This window comes from Perca flavescens, chromosome 14 (genome assembly GCF_004354835.1).
Source record: "Perca flavescens isolate YP-PL-M2 chromosome 14, PFLA_1.0, whole genome shotgun sequence".
In the NCBI taxonomy this organism is placed as follows: domain Eukaryota; kingdom Metazoa; phylum Chordata; class Actinopteri; order Perciformes; family Percidae; genus Perca; species Perca flavescens.
Genome location: NC_041344.1, coordinates 32,781,161 through 32,803,978, shown reverse-complemented (window position 1 = coordinate 32,803,978; position 22,818 = coordinate 32,781,161). Strand labels below are relative to the sequence as shown.

The following is a 22,818-nucleotide window of genomic DNA, read 5'->3' as shown; positions in this document are numbered from 1 at the left end:
CCTATCGCCCAGCCCTATGTAGATATAATGACTAAGTGGGTAAAGGGAAATAATAAAACGGTTACAACAGTCTGTTAAGTCCAGGAAATGACATCACTTTACTGTAATGCTGCCTTTAAAACCAGGATAAGACAACACTTATGCCAGAACGATATTAGGATATCCAAAATCTATAATGATATGCAGTCTCATATATTGATATATCATCGATATATTGCCCAGCCCTGCAAATAGTCTTTTCTTTTTTGGTGTGTTCACAAAAAGGATCAAAAGCAGGACTCTTTCGAGTGGAGAAGTTTTGATACTACTCAGTACTGGGTTATTTTTTTCTGTTGATAACTTAAGGTATCAAGTACTAGTACCCAGTCCCAGAGCTGTGATTACTCAATAGCACAGTACCACAGTGTGCGTTTGTGTGTGTGCTGAATATTGGAATGAGAACAAAAAAGGAGCACATTGATTGTGTTACTGCTTTGCAAACCATCTACAAGTCAGCTCAATAATCCAATAAAACAGTGGAAACTGTGGTCTGTGAGAGTGTGTGTGAGGGTGTGTGTTTGTGTGTGTGTGTGTGTGTGTGTGTGTGTGTGTGTGACAGAGAGACTCCACTTAGTTCATCAATTTCTAGGCTAGGATAAGTTGACCTTTGACCTCTCACCTTCAGCCACACCCCAGGGGTACTGCCTCCCGCGCACTCGCTTCCCATTGACCTCAATGATGGTGTTACTACCGACTACAGCCAAGGGTAAACGGTCCTGCAGTGAGGAGGGAGGGGACACAACTGTTGCACAATGGCTAAAAATACACTGTAAACTGTGACTGGTCGCTAACATGCACAGAGACATAGTATGCATGACATAAATCAGGGTACCACAAGGATTCTCCAAGTCAAACGCTTCACGCACGGACCTCAAAAAGGGTCCGTGCGCCAGGCGCATGGTTCAAAAGGGTTGTACCTAGTGTCTTCATTAATCATAGGTGTGTTTTGGGCGTAACATGCAATAAACCAATCAGAGATCATCTCCCATTCCCTTTAAAAGCCAGGCGCGTTTGGACCTTGGAGCATTGCTGTTATGATGGAGGATTTTCTGAGCAGGAAGGAGAGATGTTCAGGAGAAGAAACTGATCTGCTCACGCGTGAAGTGATCATATCATAATACTATTTCACACCTATTTTTATTTTTAATCTTCTGCATGTGTGTGTGGTGCTGTGCGTCCCTGTGTGTGTAACAAGCATAGTGTGTCGCTGTGCACGAGCCTAGGCGCATCTTAGGTGCATTTGCTGTTTAAACGGTGCGGAAACTGACAACTGCGTCGGTCTTAGGCCGGTTACACACTGGATGCATCGCGTGAGCGTGGCGTGTCCGTTTATATTTCGGCTCCCATGTTAACAGGTTAGAGCTTACACACTGCCTGTGTGACATGTGCGTCTGAGGGGCGGCTCAAGCCGCGCCGAAAACCTGTGATAGAACAGACGCCTATTTTTCACGCAACAAGCTAGCGTGTTGGAAGCGTTTCAAGGCAAAATAGAATATGAAAATATGTTTATATGTTGTTTAGACACAAATACATATTAATAAATGACATGGTGATGTTTGAAAGTCTCTAGGTTTTGAAATAAATGTAGATATTAATGTAATTTAAAAAAAAAAGAAAATCGATTTTCTAATATTGCACCTGTCAATACAGAACGAAATATTCTGTAGCCTATTTTGCCGTCAATATTGCCGATGTTGTCTTTGCTGTAATCAAATCAGTATATATTTATGTTTAACATGAGATTTCATTTTATCAATGGGAAACATCCATGTGTCCAGATAAGGTTGGCAGCAACAGCTGCGCCGCGTCAGACACGTTTCTGGTGTGTAAAGACGTAGAAAAATCCACGTAGCTGACACGCAACAGAAACGCCACGCTCACGCCACGCAGCCAGTGTGTAACCGGCCTTAAACTCGCAAAGACACTTGTGTCCTAAAAGTCTAATAGTCTAAGTCTAATAGAGCTCTTAAGCTATAGAAGTAAAAATACAAAATAAGGTAAATTTACCCACACAAAGTATTTATACACGACATTACGGTATTTATTTAATTCTACGAAAGGACAAGACAAAATGTAAGACCTTTGTTAACGAAATCCAGTACTTTTAAGGCCTTATTTTTTTGAATATTAAACGTAAGACTTTAATACTTGACCCCACTGGTACCCTGTAAATTAAAAACCACAGACCGATTATTTAAAGTTTCATGGAGGATTGATTTAGAGGAACAGACCTTGATTTTCCTGACCATCTTCATCTCCTCCTCATCATCTGTCTCTGGGAACTCGTAGATTTTGATTTTGTGCTCCTGGATTTCTTTCATGATCTGCACACAGCAGAGAGCGAACGGGGAGAGGCAGGGGGAAATGGAAAAACAGAGGGTCATGTAGAGCAAGCTGTACTGGATGTGGGACAAACGGGTCCAGAGACATCAATAGTCCCGCTGGAGGTTAGTTAATACACACACCTGCTCATTCATCACATCAGCACTACCATCACATGTAGACAGACAGTGTCTGTGCATCAATACAGAGTGCTACACACTATACATTAGGGCGGCACGATATCGGTAAATAAACAAACATTAAGGTGTGCTCAGTTCCATGAGAAATTCTAAGTAATAACAACAATTCTGTTGTTGCATCCACATGATACAAGCCTTCCGTGATCACCCCCCCCCCCACACACACACCCCTCCCCCTCCTACACACAGCTGCTAGTAGCCAAGGAGGACACGGAGGATTAAAAAATCATGGACTCTTCAGAAGAGGTCATTATCTTCACTCTAGTTTCTGCGCGCAAAAGTTGCCGGACAACACCATCTTCTGAACATAGCCATACTGAGAAACGTTCATTATTATAAATGATAATAAGCTGCATGCTTATTGGCTCACCAACGCTGATGAGATGACGAGGCATTTTTTAATACTCAATACTTTAGAGGGTATTCGGTTGGTGCCTAAAAAGCATTGAGTTCGGTACCTAGCCCTACTTTTGCGATGTGTTTATTGTGCCGGGTGATGTCGCAATGATGATAAAAACAGGATATATTGTGCAGCCCTACTATACATCTTCCACATTGGTGGAAACTCTTACTATAACTCTTACTTCCTGTATTCTCTTCATAGGGCTTTTGATGTATAATTAAATAAATCATTTGGACTAGGCATGCTAATTTACAGTTTTTTTTCTGATAGCTGACCGATCATTAACCATTAACTGACAAACAGGCAACAGAATCCCAGTCCACCACGTCCGAGAGTCTCGGACATACTTTCCTCGTTCCACGGACAGCTGTACTCTGTGTTTAGGACGGAAGCCGAAGCTGGGAATGATGTCACCACCGAGTTGAATGGGTTCAAATTACAAGTCGGATTTCCATTGTTTTCACTAGCTCTAGCCAGGTTAGCCATGGTTAGCAATGCCAGTTTATAACAACGCATTACACTGTTTTGTGTGCATACAAACAGTGTAACAACATTGTCCACAGATAGGATGGATTTGTTGGATTTTTAGCTCTGGGTACTCTGATAGATTTGAAAGATGGAGACAGCCTAGAGCCAAAAAGGACGCAGAGTTGGCTTATTTCCTCCTGAAGAGGTAGCATTAGCTTCAGGCTAATTTATCACAGCTATTATGGATGGGCATTTTATGTAATTTCAACATTTGTGTATTCACATTGAATTATATAGCTACAGTACCCAAGTTGGTTACTTACAAAAACAAGACACAGCCAGTAAAGTGATCCCGACTGGTCCTGCCTAAAGCTTGTTTTACAGTAACCGCAGCAGAGTTGGCGTGTGCATATGTGACGTCATGAAATCTCTGTGACTATTTATACCATTGACATATATACAATGGACCAATAGACCCCGTTGCTCTGGACCAGTGAAGGATATTAGAAGCACTTTTCCGGTGATCTCTTGCTTTACTGCGCAGCCTCCAACTGATAGAGACAACGTAAATGTGACGTCAGCAACCTGTCTGAAAGTGTGAAGTCTTCTGGTAGCTGTGCCGAGAGAAATCTCAATCATTCCCAATCTTACAGAGATGGAGAGTGTAGGTATATGTAAGGAGATAACACAAGCACAGGCTAATTATTGATCACTAACATGCTAGTTAACATTAGTAATTAAACCTAAACAGCTAATGTAAGTCCAAACTGCCTGTGAGCTTCTCCTGTACTGTACGGTAATTCCTCTACTGTGCAACAGTAAGTCACTTGGTTATGACACAATCGTTAGCTTATTTTTACAAAAGCGTCTGTTACGGAGCCATAACGTGAGGTACAAGGTAATGGAGCCTTTTATACATTGTCGTGTTTCTTTAGAAATAAACAACGGACAAATAGAGTCTTTAAACGCTTCAGATGTAAAGTTATTCGCAGTCAAGTGACGTAAAAAAAAATGGCGGTCAGTGGAATGCTAACAAGAGGTGATCGCTTTGTAGCAACAAAATGGCGCCATCAGAGGTTCGCGTTCTGAAGCGAAGCTTACCCCCTTGATTTATACCTGCGCTGGTGGTCGCGACACTAGCTGCAGTCTTCTCCTGAACAGCGGTGGCGCTAATGAGCAAAGGCTACCGACGTTGCTCTTTCTACAGACTAAAGAAGAAGAAAAAGGTAAACGATGGCAGAACTGGCAGGGTCTGGCAAAGCGAGACTACGGATGCTGCGGTCTCAGCCTGGCAATCTCCGTGAACTTCGAGTGTGGGGAGGAGGGGGCGGGGGAGACGACTCTCTCCAGTATTTTGAATTTGTACTGCAGTAACTATTTTAAACACTAGCTGTCAGTATTACATATGGCACCTTTAACTGATCTGGTCAAATTTGATATTGTGGGTTGACGGGTAATCATTAACATCCCTAATTTGGACTTGTTAGGGAGTAAAAAGCACAAAGCTGTGGAGGTCTACAGTGACCGCAAACCTGGCATTTAATCATTTAGCCACATTAACAGAGGACAGACTCTGACCCAAACAATAACATTTGAAGAAAAAAAAATATGACAAATGCTTGCCAAACAGAGACATATACAGTACATTCAGTCCAAAGTGACAAACACACACACACACCTGTTTCTTGAACTGTTGACACTCCTCAGGAGTCATTGTGTCTGCTTTTGCGATGAGGGGGATGATGTTTACTTTTTCATGTAGCCGTTTCATAAATTCAATATCGAGGGGCTTCAGTCTGAGAAAGAAAGAAGCAAAGAAACGAGACAGTTTGATGGTTATAGTCACACACACACACACACACACACACTTTAGGGCTTGGCTGACCTCAAACTGTACATCTGGATGGAGCAGACAGCATCGTAAATCTGTCTGTTTGGATTCTGAAAATCCTCCTTCAACATCAATATAATGTTCTACTATTGTATGTGTATACATTAAACTAAAATAGTCCAAACTAGTCATACATATTTTAAAATCTCATTTTATTTACTGATAATGTAACACACATTTGTTGCAACTGTAGAGAATCATGTGTCTCCATAATAAATCTAGTTCAGCTGCAGCTTATTCTTTTTTTTTTTCAGATTATTTTTTGGGCATTTCCACCTATAATGATAGGAAAGCAATGAAAGGGGAAGATATGCAGGAAATCGCCCCATGTCGGACTCGAACCCCGGACTTTCTGCGACGAGGCATGAACCTCTGTATATGTGCGCCCGCTCTACCGACTGAGCTATCCTGGCCACCAGCTGCAGCTTTTGATTGAATCAGAAATGTTTGTAAAGCTGGCCCTAATACGCTTACTTTACAGCAGAAAATCTAATGAGATGACAAATCACCTTATCCATATAATATGCATGGAATACATTTATTAAAAGCTTTTAAGCGCCTCAAGAAGCGGATTAATAAATACGAGCAGGCTAAGAACCCCCGTAGTCTGTGCTGTGAATTTCGCACTGATAAAAGGCCAATGCTGGTCTAATGTTCCAGTGCAACCCTGACACACAAATACACACACAGCTCAGGGGCAGATGTTGGCTGCGGTCAGACCCAGGCTGGGTCACTGTGGGCCAATAGGCTCAACAGCACTGGACTGCAAAACCACCTTTTGCTGTGGGCAGCACAGTGTGGCTTAGTGTGTGAAAACAGCCAGGCCAAGAATGATTGTGTGTGTGTGTGTGTGTGTGTGTGTGTGTGTGTGTGTGTGTGTGTGTGTGTGTGTGTGTGTGTGTGTGTGTGTGTGTGTGTGTGTGTGTGTGTGTCTGTCTGTAAGTGTGTGTGTGTGTCTGTCTGTAAGTGTGTGAGTGTGTGTGTGTGTGTTTGGCAGTGGTCAGAGCCAAGACACAGATGGGAGGAATGGGGTCTCCAGGTCAGCGAGCTCAGGACAGATTACACCAGTGTTATTTGTGCATGGCAGCCTGGTAGGAGGGCGCAGGCAGAGCCTGGGTCTGGACTACTTACAGTAACTGCTGGCCAGAGAACGAGGCCGCAGCGGAGCAACACTGGAACACAACAGCTGAAATCTGCAGCTCCGTTGCTTATTTCTACCCGTGTGACTTAGAAAAAAAACACTGACTAAACTGGTCTGGAGGCGGATTAATAAACAGAACTTTACATGCAACTATACAGCTCTAATAAAGTTGAACTCCTACATTGTGTAATATTGCAAATGCATAACATAAACTCATATGTGACTGTGTTTTGGATGACGAAATATTGTATTAGCACACGTTTTGAAAGGCCACACTGTCATGGGTAATGATAGATATTTAGATACTATTAATCACAAGTAAAAAAGGCAATTACAAGAAACTGAACCCCTGACTATAAAACAATGGCTAGAAATTATAGAAGAGATTTACACTATGGAAAAATGACTTATCAGCTAAGAGTGAGAGAAAATGTTTTCATTCATAAATTGAAGAAATGGATTATTTATGGCAGTGGAAATAGTTTATGACCTAACTGATGTATAGATTTCAAGGATGCTGAATTTGTACTTTGATGGTGGAAAACTGTAGTTTGTTATTGTTTGCGTTTCCTATTGTAAGTCTCGATTGGACAAAACCAAATAGATTTGAAAAAAATATATATTGGCACGCCTGTAGAAATTCCCTGATCAGGAGGATCCCTGTAGTACCTACCCGTGTCCAGACGGAGCGATGAAATACAGGCAGCACTGCACTCTGCTGTCGGGCATCAGCCGTCTGTTGACCCGGGACTCTGCGTTGAGGTAATCCTCAAACTTACTGTCGATGTAGTCGATGACCGGCTGCCAGCTGAGGACCACACAGCATGGAAGATTTTAAAAACAGGATTAAGGACTTTCTGACCACTGAATGCACATGTCCTGTTACTGAACTCTGATTATTGACTGTTTGATGTCATTTTTTTTTACTGGATTACTCCTGGTAAAAAAAAATAAATCATTCACATCAATGTCAGGTACAGTGATTATGTTTACATGCACACTAACATTCCACTATTATTCTGAATATGACAATATTCAGAATTTGATTCAGGTCACGTAAACAGCATATTCCGTTTGGATATTCCGATTAAAGGCCTTTTTCAGTATTTAGCATTTTCCGATTAAGACACCTGGGATATGCCCTATTATTCGGGCTTTACAGGCATTCTTTGGACATACAGCACATTCGGAATACGCGTTTCAATCTGGGTTTTTAACCAAAGTTTTCAACAGTTCACAGCCGGTTTAGGGCTAAAGTGTGATTTATGGTCCTGCGGAGGCTCCACGCAGAGCGGTCGCCGTAGCCGATGTAAGTGGCCTGAAGTTTATACTTGTGCGTATGTGTGTGTGTGCGCGTCGATCTCTTTAAAAGGTCCCATGGCATGAAAATTTCACTTTATGAGGTTTTTTAACATTTATATGAGTTCCCCCAGCCTGCCTATGGTCCCCCAGTGGCTAGAAATGGCGATAGGTGTAAACCGAGCCCTGGGTATCCTGCTCTGCCTTTGAGAAAATGAAAGCTCAGATGAGCCGTTTTAATATCTGCTTGTTATGAGGTCATAACAAGCAAGGTTACCTCCCCTTTCTCTGCTTTGCCCGCCCAGAGAATTTGGCCAACCCATGAGAGAGAGACATCATGGCTTTCAAACGAGAAAAGTGGCAGTTGGTCAAGGCCACAACCCCACCCTGCACCTTGCCCTCCCACTCTCCTCCTGAATAGCTTCAGACACAGAAATGGCACATACTAAGGAAAGCTCATTGTGGGACTGGCTCTAGTGGCTGTAATTCTGCACCAAAGCTGAATTTCGAACTTCAGATACAGTATTAGGGGACCACTAAGGTCTATATAAAAGAGACTTCAGATACAGTATTAGGGGACCACTAAGGTCTATATAAAAGAGACTTCAGATACAGTATTAGGGGACCACTAAGGTCTATATAAAAGAGACTTCAGATACAGTATTAGGGGACCACTAAGGTCTATATAAAAGCATCCAAAGAGCACCATGTCATTGGACCTTTAACAGAATAGCAGGGCCGGCGTGTGTGTGTGTGTGTGTGTGTGTGTGGGGAGTGTGTGGTAGAGCGAGTGAGAGAGTGACAGTGATTATCTTCAGAGTGAGTAGTGACTCTAGAGTCATAGTGAGAGAAACAAAGTGTCTCCCCTGTTCTTTCTGACCACGGTGGGAGATCTGGAGCAGGAGAAGTTAACCCTCTCCTTGATCTCATGTTGTTGATGGAGAAGGAGAACCAGGAAATGCAACTGCAAAAAAAAATGCAAGCAGGGACTACAGGTGGAAATTAGCAATTGTTGCTATAAACTGGCCCAAGACATATTCTCTTGTTTAACAAGTTTAATGTTTATTTGTGCATTGTCCCTGTTTCAAATAAATCAATTTCCAATTCCAATTTCCAATTTCCAACGCTACCAAGCCACGGCCGAGAGACGTGCATCGCCGCAACGTGTAGTTAAATTTTTCCAGATGTGCATGTCAGGCTACGGCGTAGGGTCTGTGTCTCTACGTACGTAGTCATGGCATCGATTTAACGCAGAAGTATAAATCACAACAAGTCCGCCACTGGTGGAAAACTTCTGTTTTGCACGGCTACATGTAAACAGGAATATTAGTGGAATATTCACTTTCATTAGCCATGGAAACAGCTTGGTCGGAATATCGTCTTTTTTGGAACAAGGGCAAAAAACTGATTATTTTGTGCATGTAAACGTAGTCAGTGATACAATGAGAGTGTGTTACAGTAACTTAAATTAAATTAGCCAAAGACAGAAGGCTGGAGCTCACCAGTTACTGTTATCAACAGCATCACCGAAGCCGGGGGTGTCGACGATGGTGAGCAGAAGGTGCACTCCTCCTTCCTTTACCAGGACCTTCGACTGTTCCACCTGCAAACACCAAGGACTGTATAAGTCTCCGTTGACCAGATGGTCAATTACTGCTTATTTACAATGTTTAATTATTTTACAATACAGTCAATTCCCTTATGCCATTCATGCTTAAAAGCCATTTATCTCCACACTTGATTGCTTGGTTGAGGTGCTGTGTGAGAGCAAGAGGCATGGATTTTTGTACAACCACAAATAAAAAAATAAATAAAAATAAAAAAGGTTCACACGTTGCAGCGTAAAAATGGCAACATGAAGTTTTAAATCTGCCCACTGCACGCAGTATTCTGCAGCCTGCGATACGTCATGCCAAATACTAGTTTATATTTTACTCTTCACTTCCTATTGAATTCCCGTTTTCAGAAAAGTTGATTTTTTTTACCAGTGAAGAGATGCGGCATGCGTCTGGTTGAGTTTCTGGCAAGTTAACGTTAGCTTTGGGAGCTAACATGATTTCCAACTGGGCTCCAACTCTGCCCGGTTACTGAAGCCATGCGTTTTTTGATGTACAGGGACATTAGTTCATACGGTCTAATTGAAAATGCCAAATTCAGAAGGATGACACTAGGACTGGGCGAAAATCAAATATCACGATATTTGTGGCCAAATACCTCGATATCGATACCGCAACTACGTTGTAGTGTTGACTATTGGTGCTTTCACAAAATATTTACACAATGAGATTTGTGAGAAATAATCATGAGTAATGTAGATATAATGACTAAGTGGGTAAAGGTGAATAATAGAACAGTTTGCTAAGTTCAGAAAATGACATCACTTTACTGTAATGTAGCCTTTAAAACCAGGAAAAGACACTCACGATATTACGATATTCAAAATCTAAGACGATATGTAGTCTCATATCACGATATCGATATAATATCGATATATTGCCCAGCTCTAGATGACATTGATCCTGGAGCTGTGGTAAAAACTGTTCTGCAGTGTATCACTGCCCACACCTAAGTCTGTTGCAGGGTTTTCCCTACCATTATAAGGATTTACCCTGCAGAGATCTGAGGAGCAGTTAACCACAGTCCTCAGAAATCCACCGGAGGTTAGAACACCAACACAAAGGAAGAGGAAGAGGACGGACATCCGGGAAGGAATAACCCATGTATAATCATGTGTTTTATTAATTACCTCCTTAAATAAACTGAATTGAACATATTTTAAAAAGGGACTCAAGACACCAAATTGAAAAGACAGAAAATATCAAATATTGTTTCTATACCAAGGAAACAGGACCATTGACCTCAGCTGGCTACTTCTTTACTTATTCAATGTACTTAAACAAATACACACAAAACAGACCAGAACTAAAACAGTTCTGCAAACCCATTAACTACAGTGAACCCAAACTAGTTTTGTAACCAGTGAGCATGAAGTCTAAGATGTGTGCAGAGCGTTGGGACAGATAGAAGCAGGGATGAACCAGAGCTGCAGTTGAACAAAGCTGCCTCTTAACGCAGCAAAAGGGCTGGGCTTTGAACAGCGTGGGGCCGAGACACAACTCGTGATTAGCAGATGAACTTTGATTTAATCAGCAGATCTGAACCAGACCTTGTCTCTTATCATAGACGCAGAGCGAGTGATGAGAAACACTCGGAATGACTGAGGTCAAGCCAGATCCACACAGCAGCTAGTAGCCAAACATTGACATTACACCACTCCCTCATAGTCAAGGGCTTTCCCCACAGTTATAAGGCTTAGGCACAGCACCAAAGCCGCTTTGGGCAGCACTAAAGCCAAATTAATGTAGAAATCAATGTGAGCATCAAAACTCACTAAATGACTTAATTAAATGACTCCGATCTAATGACTGTAGTTGGTTCCCAATGGGCTATTTTTTATAGCCGGTTTTGTCTTTAATTATCTGTTTTCCAACGTTTAGACACAGATATGGTAATAATAATGGTCCAAAATGATGTGAAACAAAAAACAAAACATTTTCTTGAGGAAGTATCCCTAAACCCCCCTACCAAATATGTGCACCTACGTATGTTTTCCACAAACCTAGGGAAAACACTCTACTCCACGTGTAACCTTTGATACCAGTCCAGCTCTGAACATAAATCTTTGAGGTATCGACTTGAGACACAAATAATGAGCGCCGTGAAGAGTTTGCGTAGCAGAGTTGTAGAATATTTAAAGAGAGCAGCTCAGTTTCCCTGAGGGGTTGGCCACATTTGAGTTCAACCTCAGCTTGAATGAGCCGATACCTTACACTTAAGTAGCACCACAGAATGCCCACGGTACGCTCAGTTACTGGGCTGGGCTGCACTCTCACCACATGTTGGTTACACAGCAAAAACAGCTTCTCACAGCTCAGCAAAACTCCTCAAACAAGGACAAGGGAGTCAAATATGGAGATACAATGTTTCTTCCCGACTGCGATGATGTCATATATTGCAATATAAAATGTATATACACAATGTTAGAAAACTTTATATATTGGCCACTCCTAGAATGAATGCCTTTATTGTGACCTTTATTTTTATTTTTTTTTACAGAGGACATTTTGAGATCCAAAGGATGGCTCGGATATTTTTATCTGTCTCAATTAGGTCCGCGCAATAAATTGTGTTTTTATTGTTATCGCAATATTAACGGGCGCAATAAACACGTATCAGTTGAAAGAAAATATCTGTAGAAAACATTTTTTTAGTGTTGTCTTTATATTCGTTTCAACGTTCAAATTTGTTCAATGAAAGAATGTTAAAAATGATTTCCTTTGTTTTAAATTTTAAATTCAAATTGTTGTATTTTAAAAAAAATACAACAATTTGTTGTATTTTAGCAGAACACTGAAAGCAGCAAAAAGGCAGAACTGAGAACAATTTAATATCTTTTTATTTATCGCAAGAAATATTGTAATCATGATACTCAACCTTACCGCATATTTTTGAGCAGCCCTAGTCTCAATAAGCCATGCCAGTGAGCAGAATGGACAATACCAGCGGCCCTTTAGTGTTTGCTCCAACTGTTGTCGTTCACAATCCATCACAGAGACCGCTGCAGCTCAAGACTCCCCAGCAAAGATTTTACAGTAGACCCTAACCCCTTACCCCCCCACCCACCACTTACAGGCATCCATCACGTACTGGAATCTACGTACATTCAACTGACAAATTAAAGCAGTGTCTCGTTTCTGTCTCCCCCATGAGGAGTTCTTTGACAACAACACTGTCGGCGTGTCCACATGATACAAGCCTTCTGTGATCGCGCTTCACCCCCACCCCTCCTCCACACAGTTGCTAGCAGCCAAGGAGGACACGGAGGATTAATAAACATGATGGACTCTTCAGAAGAGGTCATTGTCTTCACTCGAGTTTCTGCGCGTGAAAGTCACCGGACGCCACAATCTTCTGAACATAGTCATACTGAGGAGATGATAGCCTTAATTAGCATTGTATCAACTCAGATAGTCAGATATGGTGCTGTACAACAATCTTTAAGTCAAAAGTGAAGGACTGCTGGGTGGACAACGCTGAAGAATCCTGCATTGTTTTTTCCCCACCCCTAATGATTCATGATTCAATTATAGCAGTTGGCATAATGAACCGTGGCAATTACACCAAGTACTTTATTATTACCAGACTAAACGTTACTACTGCTTACACAAGGTAGATCCCATGATTTACCCATAAAAATTTGTAGTTACAAAATACATTTTTGGTAAAATTTTTATTTTTAAAATGTTTGTATATGGCACTCTGTATGATTATTATGTTGCTCTCTTAAGTCAGGGACACTCCTGTCGCAATGAGGCTGAAACTACAATTAGTCCTTTGCACGATTCTCGCAATATTACACCAAAAATCCATCTTGTCAGGCTTCATGTAGTGCAATCCCCTATGCTTCAGACCAGTCAGAGTACCGTGAGGAGCTACTGGCAGCTCCAGGCGTGGTTTAGGTGTGTGTGACATCACGGAGAGGCGACGGTTTGTTCAAAACAGCAACAGCAGCTCCTGAAGAGGTTAGCGTGGCTGCTGCGATAGCATCAGTTATTTCAGAACTGAAGAGCATTTCTTCATTGAAAGACGAACAAAGAACGGCACTGGGCTTTTGTCCATGGAAAAGATGATTCCGCTTTTCTCCTGACTGACTTTCGCAAGAGGTCATCCAATCACCTGCCAAGTATTCTTTTTGAAATTAAAATACTTTCTCCAAACAGTTTCCAATGACGGCTTCTCAGATGGTTCTGTGTAATGGTGCTTTTCCATTACATGGTACCTACTCGCCTCGACTCTACTCGCCTTTTTTGGTTTTCCATTACGAAAAAAAGTACCTGGTACCTGCTAACAGGTACTTTTTTTAGTACCTCCTCAGTCGAGGTTCCAAGCGAGCTGAGGCGAGCCGAGAAGGTGACGTGAAACCCTGCAGGCTGCTGATTGGTCGGAAAGAAGCGTCACTGATCACTGCATTGCTAGCGAGAGACGGCATTTTTAAATAGTTTAGCCAGCGGTGTTTTTTTGCTGCCGGAGGCTCCACGCAGATCTTTCTCCGTAGCATACAAGTGGCCTGATGGTTATACTGGTGCGCTGGTGTGTGCATGTGTGATGTGTGTGTGTCGAGTCGCCGTATGTGTGTGTGTGGGGAGCTAGTGAGCGAGGGAGAAGTGAGAGAGTGATGGCGATTATCTCCGCAGCGAGTAGCGACTCTAGAGTCATATATATGTGACCACGGTGGGAAATCTGGAGCAGTAAACGTTAACTATCTCTTTGATATCATGTTGTTTACGGAGACGGAGAACCAGGAAATGCGTTGGGGATATGCGGGGATAGGTCAATGGGAAAAGCAAGCTACTAAACCACGCCCACGGCAGTCGCTATGACGACCAGCCACGCTGAGGCGATACTAAAATCTGCAATGGAAAACGGACGCACAGCGAGTTGAGGCGAGGCGAGGCGAGTAGGTACCATGTAATTGAAAAGCACCATAACAAACCATCTGGCGCGTCAGGTTAACAACTAGTGAGAAAAACGGTTTAAAAACAACCGTTAATTAAAAGTAGGGCTGCACAATATGAGAAAAAATATCTAATTGCAATTATTTTTGACTGATATTGCAATTGTGATACGATTCACGGTATTGGAGGGAATGATCATTTTTGTATCATTATTCTCATTGAAACGTTTTAATGTTGTCCCAGAGTCCATAAGTAGCACCATCTAGGCAAATGCTGTCATAGTGGAATTTCGATGAAATTTTGATTAATTGTGCAGCCCTATTTACAAGACCACAGACTCTGTCTTTAATATGAAACCATTTACCTCATCATATTATCTTGTTATTTTAATCTCTAAAATTCATGCATGGGTCTTGATATAAAAAGCAAGGCATGTCTGTGCAATGGCAAGGAGAAGAGTGAGCTCAGTGCATAAGGCAGTTTGCTGGCTAATCACCAAGTCTCTGCCCTTGTCTGCACTCCAGGCTCGCTGAGCCTTATTAACCATGAGACATCTGCCCTGCTCAATCACCTCCAACAGTTAACACCCATTCTGTCCGCCCGCCTGCATTTTTTCCCCCCCTCTTCTTTTCAATTATGAATTGGATTCTATTACACACAGCAATCCTCTGGGTTTCATAACATTCTTTGGCATGGCTTGGGGAAAAAAAATGGCCACAATTATTTGAAATGTGATTATTATGTGGTTCCCAGAGAGAGAGAGAGAGAGAGAGAGAGAGAGAGAGAGAGAGAGAGAGAGAGAGAGAGAGAGAGAGAGAGAGAGAGAGAGAAATAGTGCTCTATTCTCCATATTTATCATCTTGGAAAGCTTGAGGAGTCCTCTAGCTTTCAGTTTGGGAGCATAGAGAAGCACACATCATCTAAATCTCATTTAAACCTTTAATAAAAGCTGAGGAGGTGTAATAGGCAGGTAAACTAATTGGAAGCAGCAGTGGGGCGAGGGCAGACAGAGCCCCTCAGTGTGTTGCCAGGGATTAGGAGATTTAGAGCAAAGTAGTAGATCACAAGGAAGAGGTGAAGGGAAGAGCCTCGTCACTGTACACTAACCCAAACTCAACGCTACAGGCAGAGGACAGGAGAGGGAAGCCTGTTGGAGCGCCTTCACACCAACAGTATCACCTTTCACTCTTTAAAGGGAAGCTCGAGTAAAGCTATGCAGCTGGGAGCTCTATTTGAGGAAACTGCCAAACCCTTCTCCTCTGCGCCGTCGCTGCAAACAGCAACAAAGGCCGAGCATTCAGGGCATAAACCACACGCCTCTCACATTCAGCATTACTCCTGGCGGCAACTGCATTCCTGGCACAGTCCCGCCTGCAGTTTCAATGTGTGTCATTGCTCGATTTCACATGACAATAACATATGGCGATTTCATAAAAGCGTTAACATTTGCTACTGTAAACACATGCCTGGTGGGAAAAAATAGTAGGGTTACATACACACTAATATCCCACTATTATTCCGAATAGGACAGTATTCCGAATTTAATATGGATCAAGTAAACAGCATATTCCTAAAGCCAAATTTAGCACTTTCCAATTAAGACAATGGAATATGGTGGTATTATTCTGTTTTTAGCAGCATTGTTTGTATATGCATACAGTGCATTTGGAATATGCATCTCAATTGGGGTTTTTCACTGCAGTTTGCTACAGTTTACATCAGTTTTTGCAAGGCTGGGATGGATTACGTGCATAAAAGAAAAGTTCAAGTCGGAAGGAGAATCACACCTACGTTCAAACATTATGTAAGATTTGGATATCAACAGGTTTTTAGATATGCAAAAATATCACAACAGCGACCTTTTCAAGAAGGTGGCTAAAGGAATGAGAGAAAGAGCCTGTGTTCGCACGGTGGGACAAGTCCGCCACGGGTGGGACAAGTCCGCCACGGGTGGGACAAGTCCGCCACGGGTGGGAAGCTTTGAATTTTTTCTGCATGGCTGCATGTAAAGAGGAATATTTATTTTCATTAGCCATGTAAACAGTTTGGTCGGAATATTGTCTTTTTCCGAATGAGGGCAAAAACTGGAATAATATGTGTATGTAAAAGTGGTTACTGATGTGTTTTACATTGCTTTTTTGGAAATCAACAGAATTACTGGGTAGTTAGTAGGATTGGGTATAGTTTGAAACTACTAGTGCAAATGACAATACTTAATTTTGGGACATATCGAGAAAACCTTTATCAGAGTCAGAGTTGCTGCTTTCAAATACGGCTGGCAACAAAGATTCTTTGGGTTTCGCAGGTGATTCACAAGCTGTTACCAGCTGGTATAGACATTAAAATGAGATTTAAATATGTAGCTAAAGTTCTATGAATGCTTGGTGACTGTCAAATACATCTAGGCATGTGGGGGGGTTCAAATGCATTTTTTTAATTTGTGAGGCGGTGTGTTCAAGCTACAGCATGGGTTTAGTTGCTCTTTAAAGCTGCACAAAACCCCCTGAAAATGTGGTTCCCTAATACTTAGACTTGATTGGTGAAAAGTAAATGGACTGCACTTATACAGATCTTTTCTACCTTAATGGACAGAGCACTTAACAATTTGCCTCTCATTCACCCATTCACAGCGCTGCAAGGCCCCAGGCCCAAGTGTCTGGCCTGAGACACACCAACAGGTCAACAACCTGAACTGAAGCGGCAAACATTCAGTGTAAGAGTAAAAAAAAAACATTATTTATAATAAGTTTATTGGATTCACAGCTGCTACATATAGCGTTTTGACCTCGACAACCCAACTACATTTTACTGCAAACTTGCGACTATTTAACTTTCTAAAGCAGGCGCAAATGCTTGTTTGCTAAGAGTCGGGTCGGGACTCAACACTGACAACATTGTATTCAGAATAAAAAAAAAACGGTTGTACGTACTGCCTGACACCTGACCAGGATAAATGTGCTGGGTGGCACATTGCTTTTGACGCTATGTGTGGCCAGAGGTGCTACAGACCGAAAGAGAAGACCGTGTCTGAGTCGCATGTATCAAGAGACAAAGGTAACCTGGGGACAAAATGAATCTTTAAAACACTACATCACTACATCTTAACCAGGGCATTGCAAAGTGGTGACAAATCAGAGGAGGATCTGTAACGCCCATGGATCCAACTAGAGCCTGTGTTTGTTTGTGTCATTGGAGAGTCATGCTGTCGTCATTTAATTAAGAGAAAGCTTCTTGTCTTGGAATGAGGAGGGACTGTATACACAGTCGCGTGCCTCGTTTTATCAGTACATCATCACAGGAAGTTGTCTGTTTGTTTGGGGTTTGTGCAGTACGTACTTTAATGGAGGCGTACGAGATCTACTATTATTGTGACACCGTAAATATATCGCCATTAAGCACCCTTCTTAGATCTTATCGAATCATTTTTAATCAAGGCATCTGTAGCTCTGAGGCCAACCGTGCATTTTTGTATGCCATTTCCAATATATGTCTAAACATATGGGGCCAGTAAGGGGCCTCTTTTCAAACATTAGACACCTTTCAGTTAGAGTCAACCACCTGTGATATGATGGGGTTTGTTTGCTTATCAATACTACATTGGTTGTCTATGGGAAACCCATAATCTGAATTCCTGTAAAACATACAGATCCGATTTATGAATAAGTATAAAGATTAATTCAAGTGTGAATACCATTTCATTAACTGATGAAAAACACTGACTAGCTGCAGCATTATAGTACAGTTGCATTTACAGATAGTCAATATCTAAAATTTCTCAATATATGCTTTTGAAAATGCCAGTTGGTTAGATTTTAAACTGTAAGCCTAATGGCTAGGAGTTAGAGAAGAGATATCCTCCTTTAGCAAACGCAGCCAGAGGCTTGGCTTATACTCACCATCCGTAGGATTTTGGTCCTAGGGTTACTGGTGGTACTAGCAAGTGTGTTTTAATAGGAAAATTCAGTTGGGAATGATACATGCCCACTGGGAGCAAACACTCCTTGAACAGCTACTCTGTCTGGAATGCAACAGAAGAAGAGCAACTGGAGTATAATTGTATATGGAGTAATAAGACATATCTAAATATATACAAATATAAAATATACATACAGTATATGCCTGCCCCTCTTACAACATACATCATCTTTGAAATGTAGCGCTAACATTAATGTTTACACTCGAGCCACGTGGAGCAGAGGGAGTTAATAGATTGTGTTTACAGAGATGTTCGTATCCAATCAAGCATAGCCACTGGCCATCTCAGCTAGACTAAACTCATGACTGGCACAGACACGCCTTTCCATTAAGCTGTTTACAGCTTACATGATACACACACATGCACTTGAACTCCCTCACCTCTTATTTATGCACATACTATATACCAGCTTTCCCTTTCTGCAGTATACGGTTTCAGAATAAATTACAGTAAAGTTACTCAAGAAAAACTAAACTTCCCCTTATCCTTCCACCTGCTACTTCCAGCTTTTCTTATTCACATGATGCAGCCTGATTGCAGCACAACCTCATTCATTCATCCACAGCCCACAAACATCCACAAACCAACAGTATCAATCAATAAGGTAGCTTTCGTCTTCATATCACATCACATCTATCTGCTGTTACTTACTCTATTATTTTCTTATTTCCAACAGCAGTAGAGCTGGGCAATATATCGATATTATATCGATATCGTGATATGAGACTAGATATCGTCTTAGATTTTGGATATCTTAATATCCTAATATGACATAAGTGTTGTCTTTTACTGGTTTTAAAGGCTGCATTACACTAAAGTGATGTCATTTTATGAACTTACCAGACTGTTCTAGCTGTTCTATTATTTGCCTTTGCCCACTTAGTTATTATATCCATATTACTGATGATTATTCATCAAAAATCTCATTGTGTAAATATTTTGTGAAAGCACCAATAGTCAACACTACAATATCGTTGCAGTATCGATATCGAGGTATTTGGTCAAAAAAAATTGTGATATTTGATTTTCTCCATATCGCCCAGCCCTAAACAGCAGTTTGAAGGTTTTATTCAGTCATTATTGATCAGTTATTACTTAAATGGCATTAACTGAGATAATTTTGGCAAACAAAATTATACTATGGAATTTTATCAATAGACATCTAGTTTTTGGTCAGACAACTGGTATTACATATCTGTAACACTGATTTTCAGCTTTTGTTTGCACCCATTCATAGTGCAATACAGCACCCTGGTTCAATATGGAGAGCCAAATGGGTTCAAAGTTTAATAGATACATTATGAAATAACTGAATATATTAATGAATTATTCCAGACAAAATGTAATCTAGCCATTAAATTGCAAACCAACCAATCCATTTTTTTTGATTCAGCTCATTATTACGATACTTTTTTTCATTCTGCTTCTTTTAACAATAACAAGATTGACTGACAAGTTTATTTCTGGGCATTTCTTTCCACTGGCTGTATATTTGACATTGACGGTCTTTCAATTAGCATTTTAATGCATCTTTTCATCACAAAGTCTGTCAGAGGACAGAGCCAGTTATGCGATTGGCTGTTGCTTTGGTCTGAATGAGCCAACATCTAAACAGAAGAAACAGGATGTTAAGGACACATTTTGTCTGTATTTGTGAGATGTCACATTTATTTATTTATCTAAAGTTGACCACTTTGAGTCTCCATAGTTTAAAACCACATGGGATGTTTGAAAATGTGACAGGCCAATCCTAGCTTTATGAACATGGGTTGCAACCCTGAATTTCTTTTTCACTGGATCAAAGGATTAGCTCTAGGAATTCCATTCAGATGAAATCATCAAAAGTTTTCAGTCTTTAGTTTCAAGTCTGCAGATCATGACGGTGTAAAACAAAACACAAGAATACCTCAGTCCTGTTTTGCGGTAGATTCTGTGTAAAACGTTCAACAAGACTATAAATAAATAAATAAATAAATAAACACTTATTATGTCATCAAAAATAAAAAAAATAAAACTGGAGTTATGTCAATGTTGACATTAATTAGGTTAATGTAGGGAAGTTTTCCAACTGTAGAACCCGACGATCCAAATTCCATTGCCTAATTTGAAATTATAACATATTTGCCTTTAGCAAACAAACTCTCTGTTAACACAGTAAAACCAGTTTCACTAAGACAAACAAATAGTTGACACGTTTTAACAGCTAACACATCACCTCACAAAACAAGATCTCATAAAGCAACTATTTAGTCGATGGCTGCAATGCTAAGAAAGGTTGGTTGTTACAGCAGCTTCAGGCTTGGACACTAAGGCCAGTGTCAGGGTGAAGATAACCTATCATGTTTCAAATAACAGACAAACCTGTGGCCCAAAGTTTATGGGATTGGAATTCCATTAGTGGCTGCGTCATGCCAACGTAAAAAGGGTAGACCACAGTGAACAAAAGAAAAACACCAATTTGCCAATGGTTGAAATGACTGCAGTGTTGACACTTGAAGAGAAGAAAGGTGTTGACTATTTCTGAAAAGAAATGTTTTACCTGTACAGTTTTTTTAATTCTATGCGAAGGACCCGGGTATTCAGGGGAGTACAGGTCTGTCAGAAAGAGAGAGTTGATCAGCGTCGACTTCCCCAGCCCAGATTCCCCTGGAAGACAAACACAGAGCCAGAGTGAGTGGGTGGGAGTGAACTCCAGAGATGCATTTCACACAATACTTGTTTTCTGATCCTCTTATTCATGCCAGACAGAGACACACAATCCCCAGATGTTTCTCAAGCCCATTTCTTATGCAATCTTTCACTGTTTGACATTCTTTACGTGTTTCAGAGACTTTTGTCGGTACAGGAAATGGCTTTTAACAATCCTTTTTAACAATCCTTTTTCTAAACAGGCAAGCGTTAACACGAGACAAAGGAAGAGACGGACAGGGTGGAAGTTCTGTCCTCCCAAATTCATTTCCTGTCTGCATTTTTAGGAAACTAATGAGAGAGAATCATGGGGAGGGAGGAGAAGGGAAGGAAGATTTTAAACCACCAGTCATAATGAATTTTCACTCTAAGAAAGGAGTAAAGACTGAAATCGTAAGCACAGATTCCATACCACTGTACTCAAAAATATCCAAGGCACAAGAACCAATCAACTTTCTTTACTTGTATTACCCCATAAAAATTAGTTTCAAAGGTTTCATGGCGGTTTAATCTTCATATGCAGGTCCAATCTTTGATTCTAATATACACTTTAAAACATTTGAGATCCAGCACATTTGTATTAAAAGATCTTTAACATTGCTAGGTGACAGTAGCCCAGAAATCTAGACGCACCCTAGCGGCAGCAAATTTAATTTGCAGCCAGGGGGGTCTAGGAACTCTCGGTTGACTTGCGAGCTGGAAAAACGAAACTCTAGTCAGGCCAATCACATCGTGTATAGAGTCGGTGGGCGGGCTTATGGCTGCTGCTGCTGCTGGTGAACAGCGGTCTTCTGGAAGACTTGGAGTTCAGCTTTTCTTTGAGAAAAGAACAAAGAACGGGACTGAAATCATTCTTAAAAAAGGAAGATGTGTTCAGAGTTTTGCCGACCGGATACGGCAAAAGTTTAATCTATCAACTAGCTTTGCTACCTTCTTCGTTGCTCTGGTTGGTTGTAGCGCTATCCTACTGCGTGCAGAGGGAATTTGAAAGACAACAGTTTATCCCGCCCCTCGGATTGAGCGCTGCCAATGGTGAGTTCCCAGACCCAACATCTTGATGTGGGTCTGGCTTGTCAGGTTAAGGTGATCATTTACCGTGGAAAGAAAAGTAGTTTTTTCAACCTTATTTTCTTTTTCCGTTCATATCAGCTAAAAAAACATTTTACCCATCAGCTCCATTTTAAAGATTTCTAAGGCAGAGTCTCTAAATGCTAGTGCTGGGCGATATCTACCAAAAATCATGGGCCCTATTTTAACGATCTGTCCACGGCGTGAAGCGCCTGGCGCTTCACGGTGAGTTTAGGGCGTGTACGAATCCACTTTTACTAGTTCAACGGCGGAAAAAAGGGTCCGTGTGCATGGTTCAAAAGGGTCGTACTTAGTGTCTTCATTAATCATAGGTGTGTTTTGGGCCTAACATGCAATAAACCAATCAGAGATCATCTCCCATTCTCAGACGCGTTTGGACCTTGGAGCATCGCTGTTATGATGGAGGATTTGCTGAGCAGGAAGGAAAGATGTTCAGGAGAAGAAACTGCTCACGTGTGAAGTGATCATATCATAACACTATTTCACATTGTAATATTTTTTTATCTTCTGCATGTGTGTGGGCTGCTGTGCGTCCCTGTGTGTGTAACAAGCATAGTGTGCGCACACAAGCCTAGGAGCATTTTACTAATGCGCTGTTAAAATAATGAAATGCTGCGTTATTGACTTTAGACCAGGTTTTTGTTGGTCAATGGCACAATCACTTTCCGCTGCCTCAAGATAGCAATACTCCCAGAACGCACCTGAACACACTTCCCTGTAAGACCAGCCCATGGGCACAAGGATGGGCGCAGGTGCATTTGCTGTTTAAACGTCGTGGGCGCTGGAC

General features: G+C 41.3%; 1 protein-coding gene across 2 annotated transcripts in view; it reads right to left on the bottom strand.

Moving 5' to 3' along the window:
• The window catches only part of LOC114567832 (septin-7), a 51,662-nt gene that overhangs the window by 11,011 nt on the left and 17,833 nt on the right, over positions 1 to 22,818 (bottom strand). For both annotated transcript variants that reach the window (XM_028596968.1, XM_028596970.1), the window contains exons 4-9: positions 20,794 to 20,900; positions 9,266 to 9,366; positions 7,138 to 7,272; positions 5,111 to 5,228; positions 2,271 to 2,363; positions 659 to 755 (exon numbers count right to left, since the gene is read on the bottom strand). In XM_028596968.1, coding sequence (XP_028452769.1) covers positions 659 to 755; positions 2,271 to 2,363; positions 5,111 to 5,228; positions 7,138 to 7,272; positions 9,266 to 9,366; positions 20,794 to 20,900 — 651 coding nt within the window. The remainder of the gene's footprint in view (positions 1 to 658; positions 756 to 2,270; positions 2,364 to 5,110; positions 5,229 to 7,137; positions 7,273 to 9,265; positions 9,367 to 20,793; positions 20,901 to 22,818) is intronic.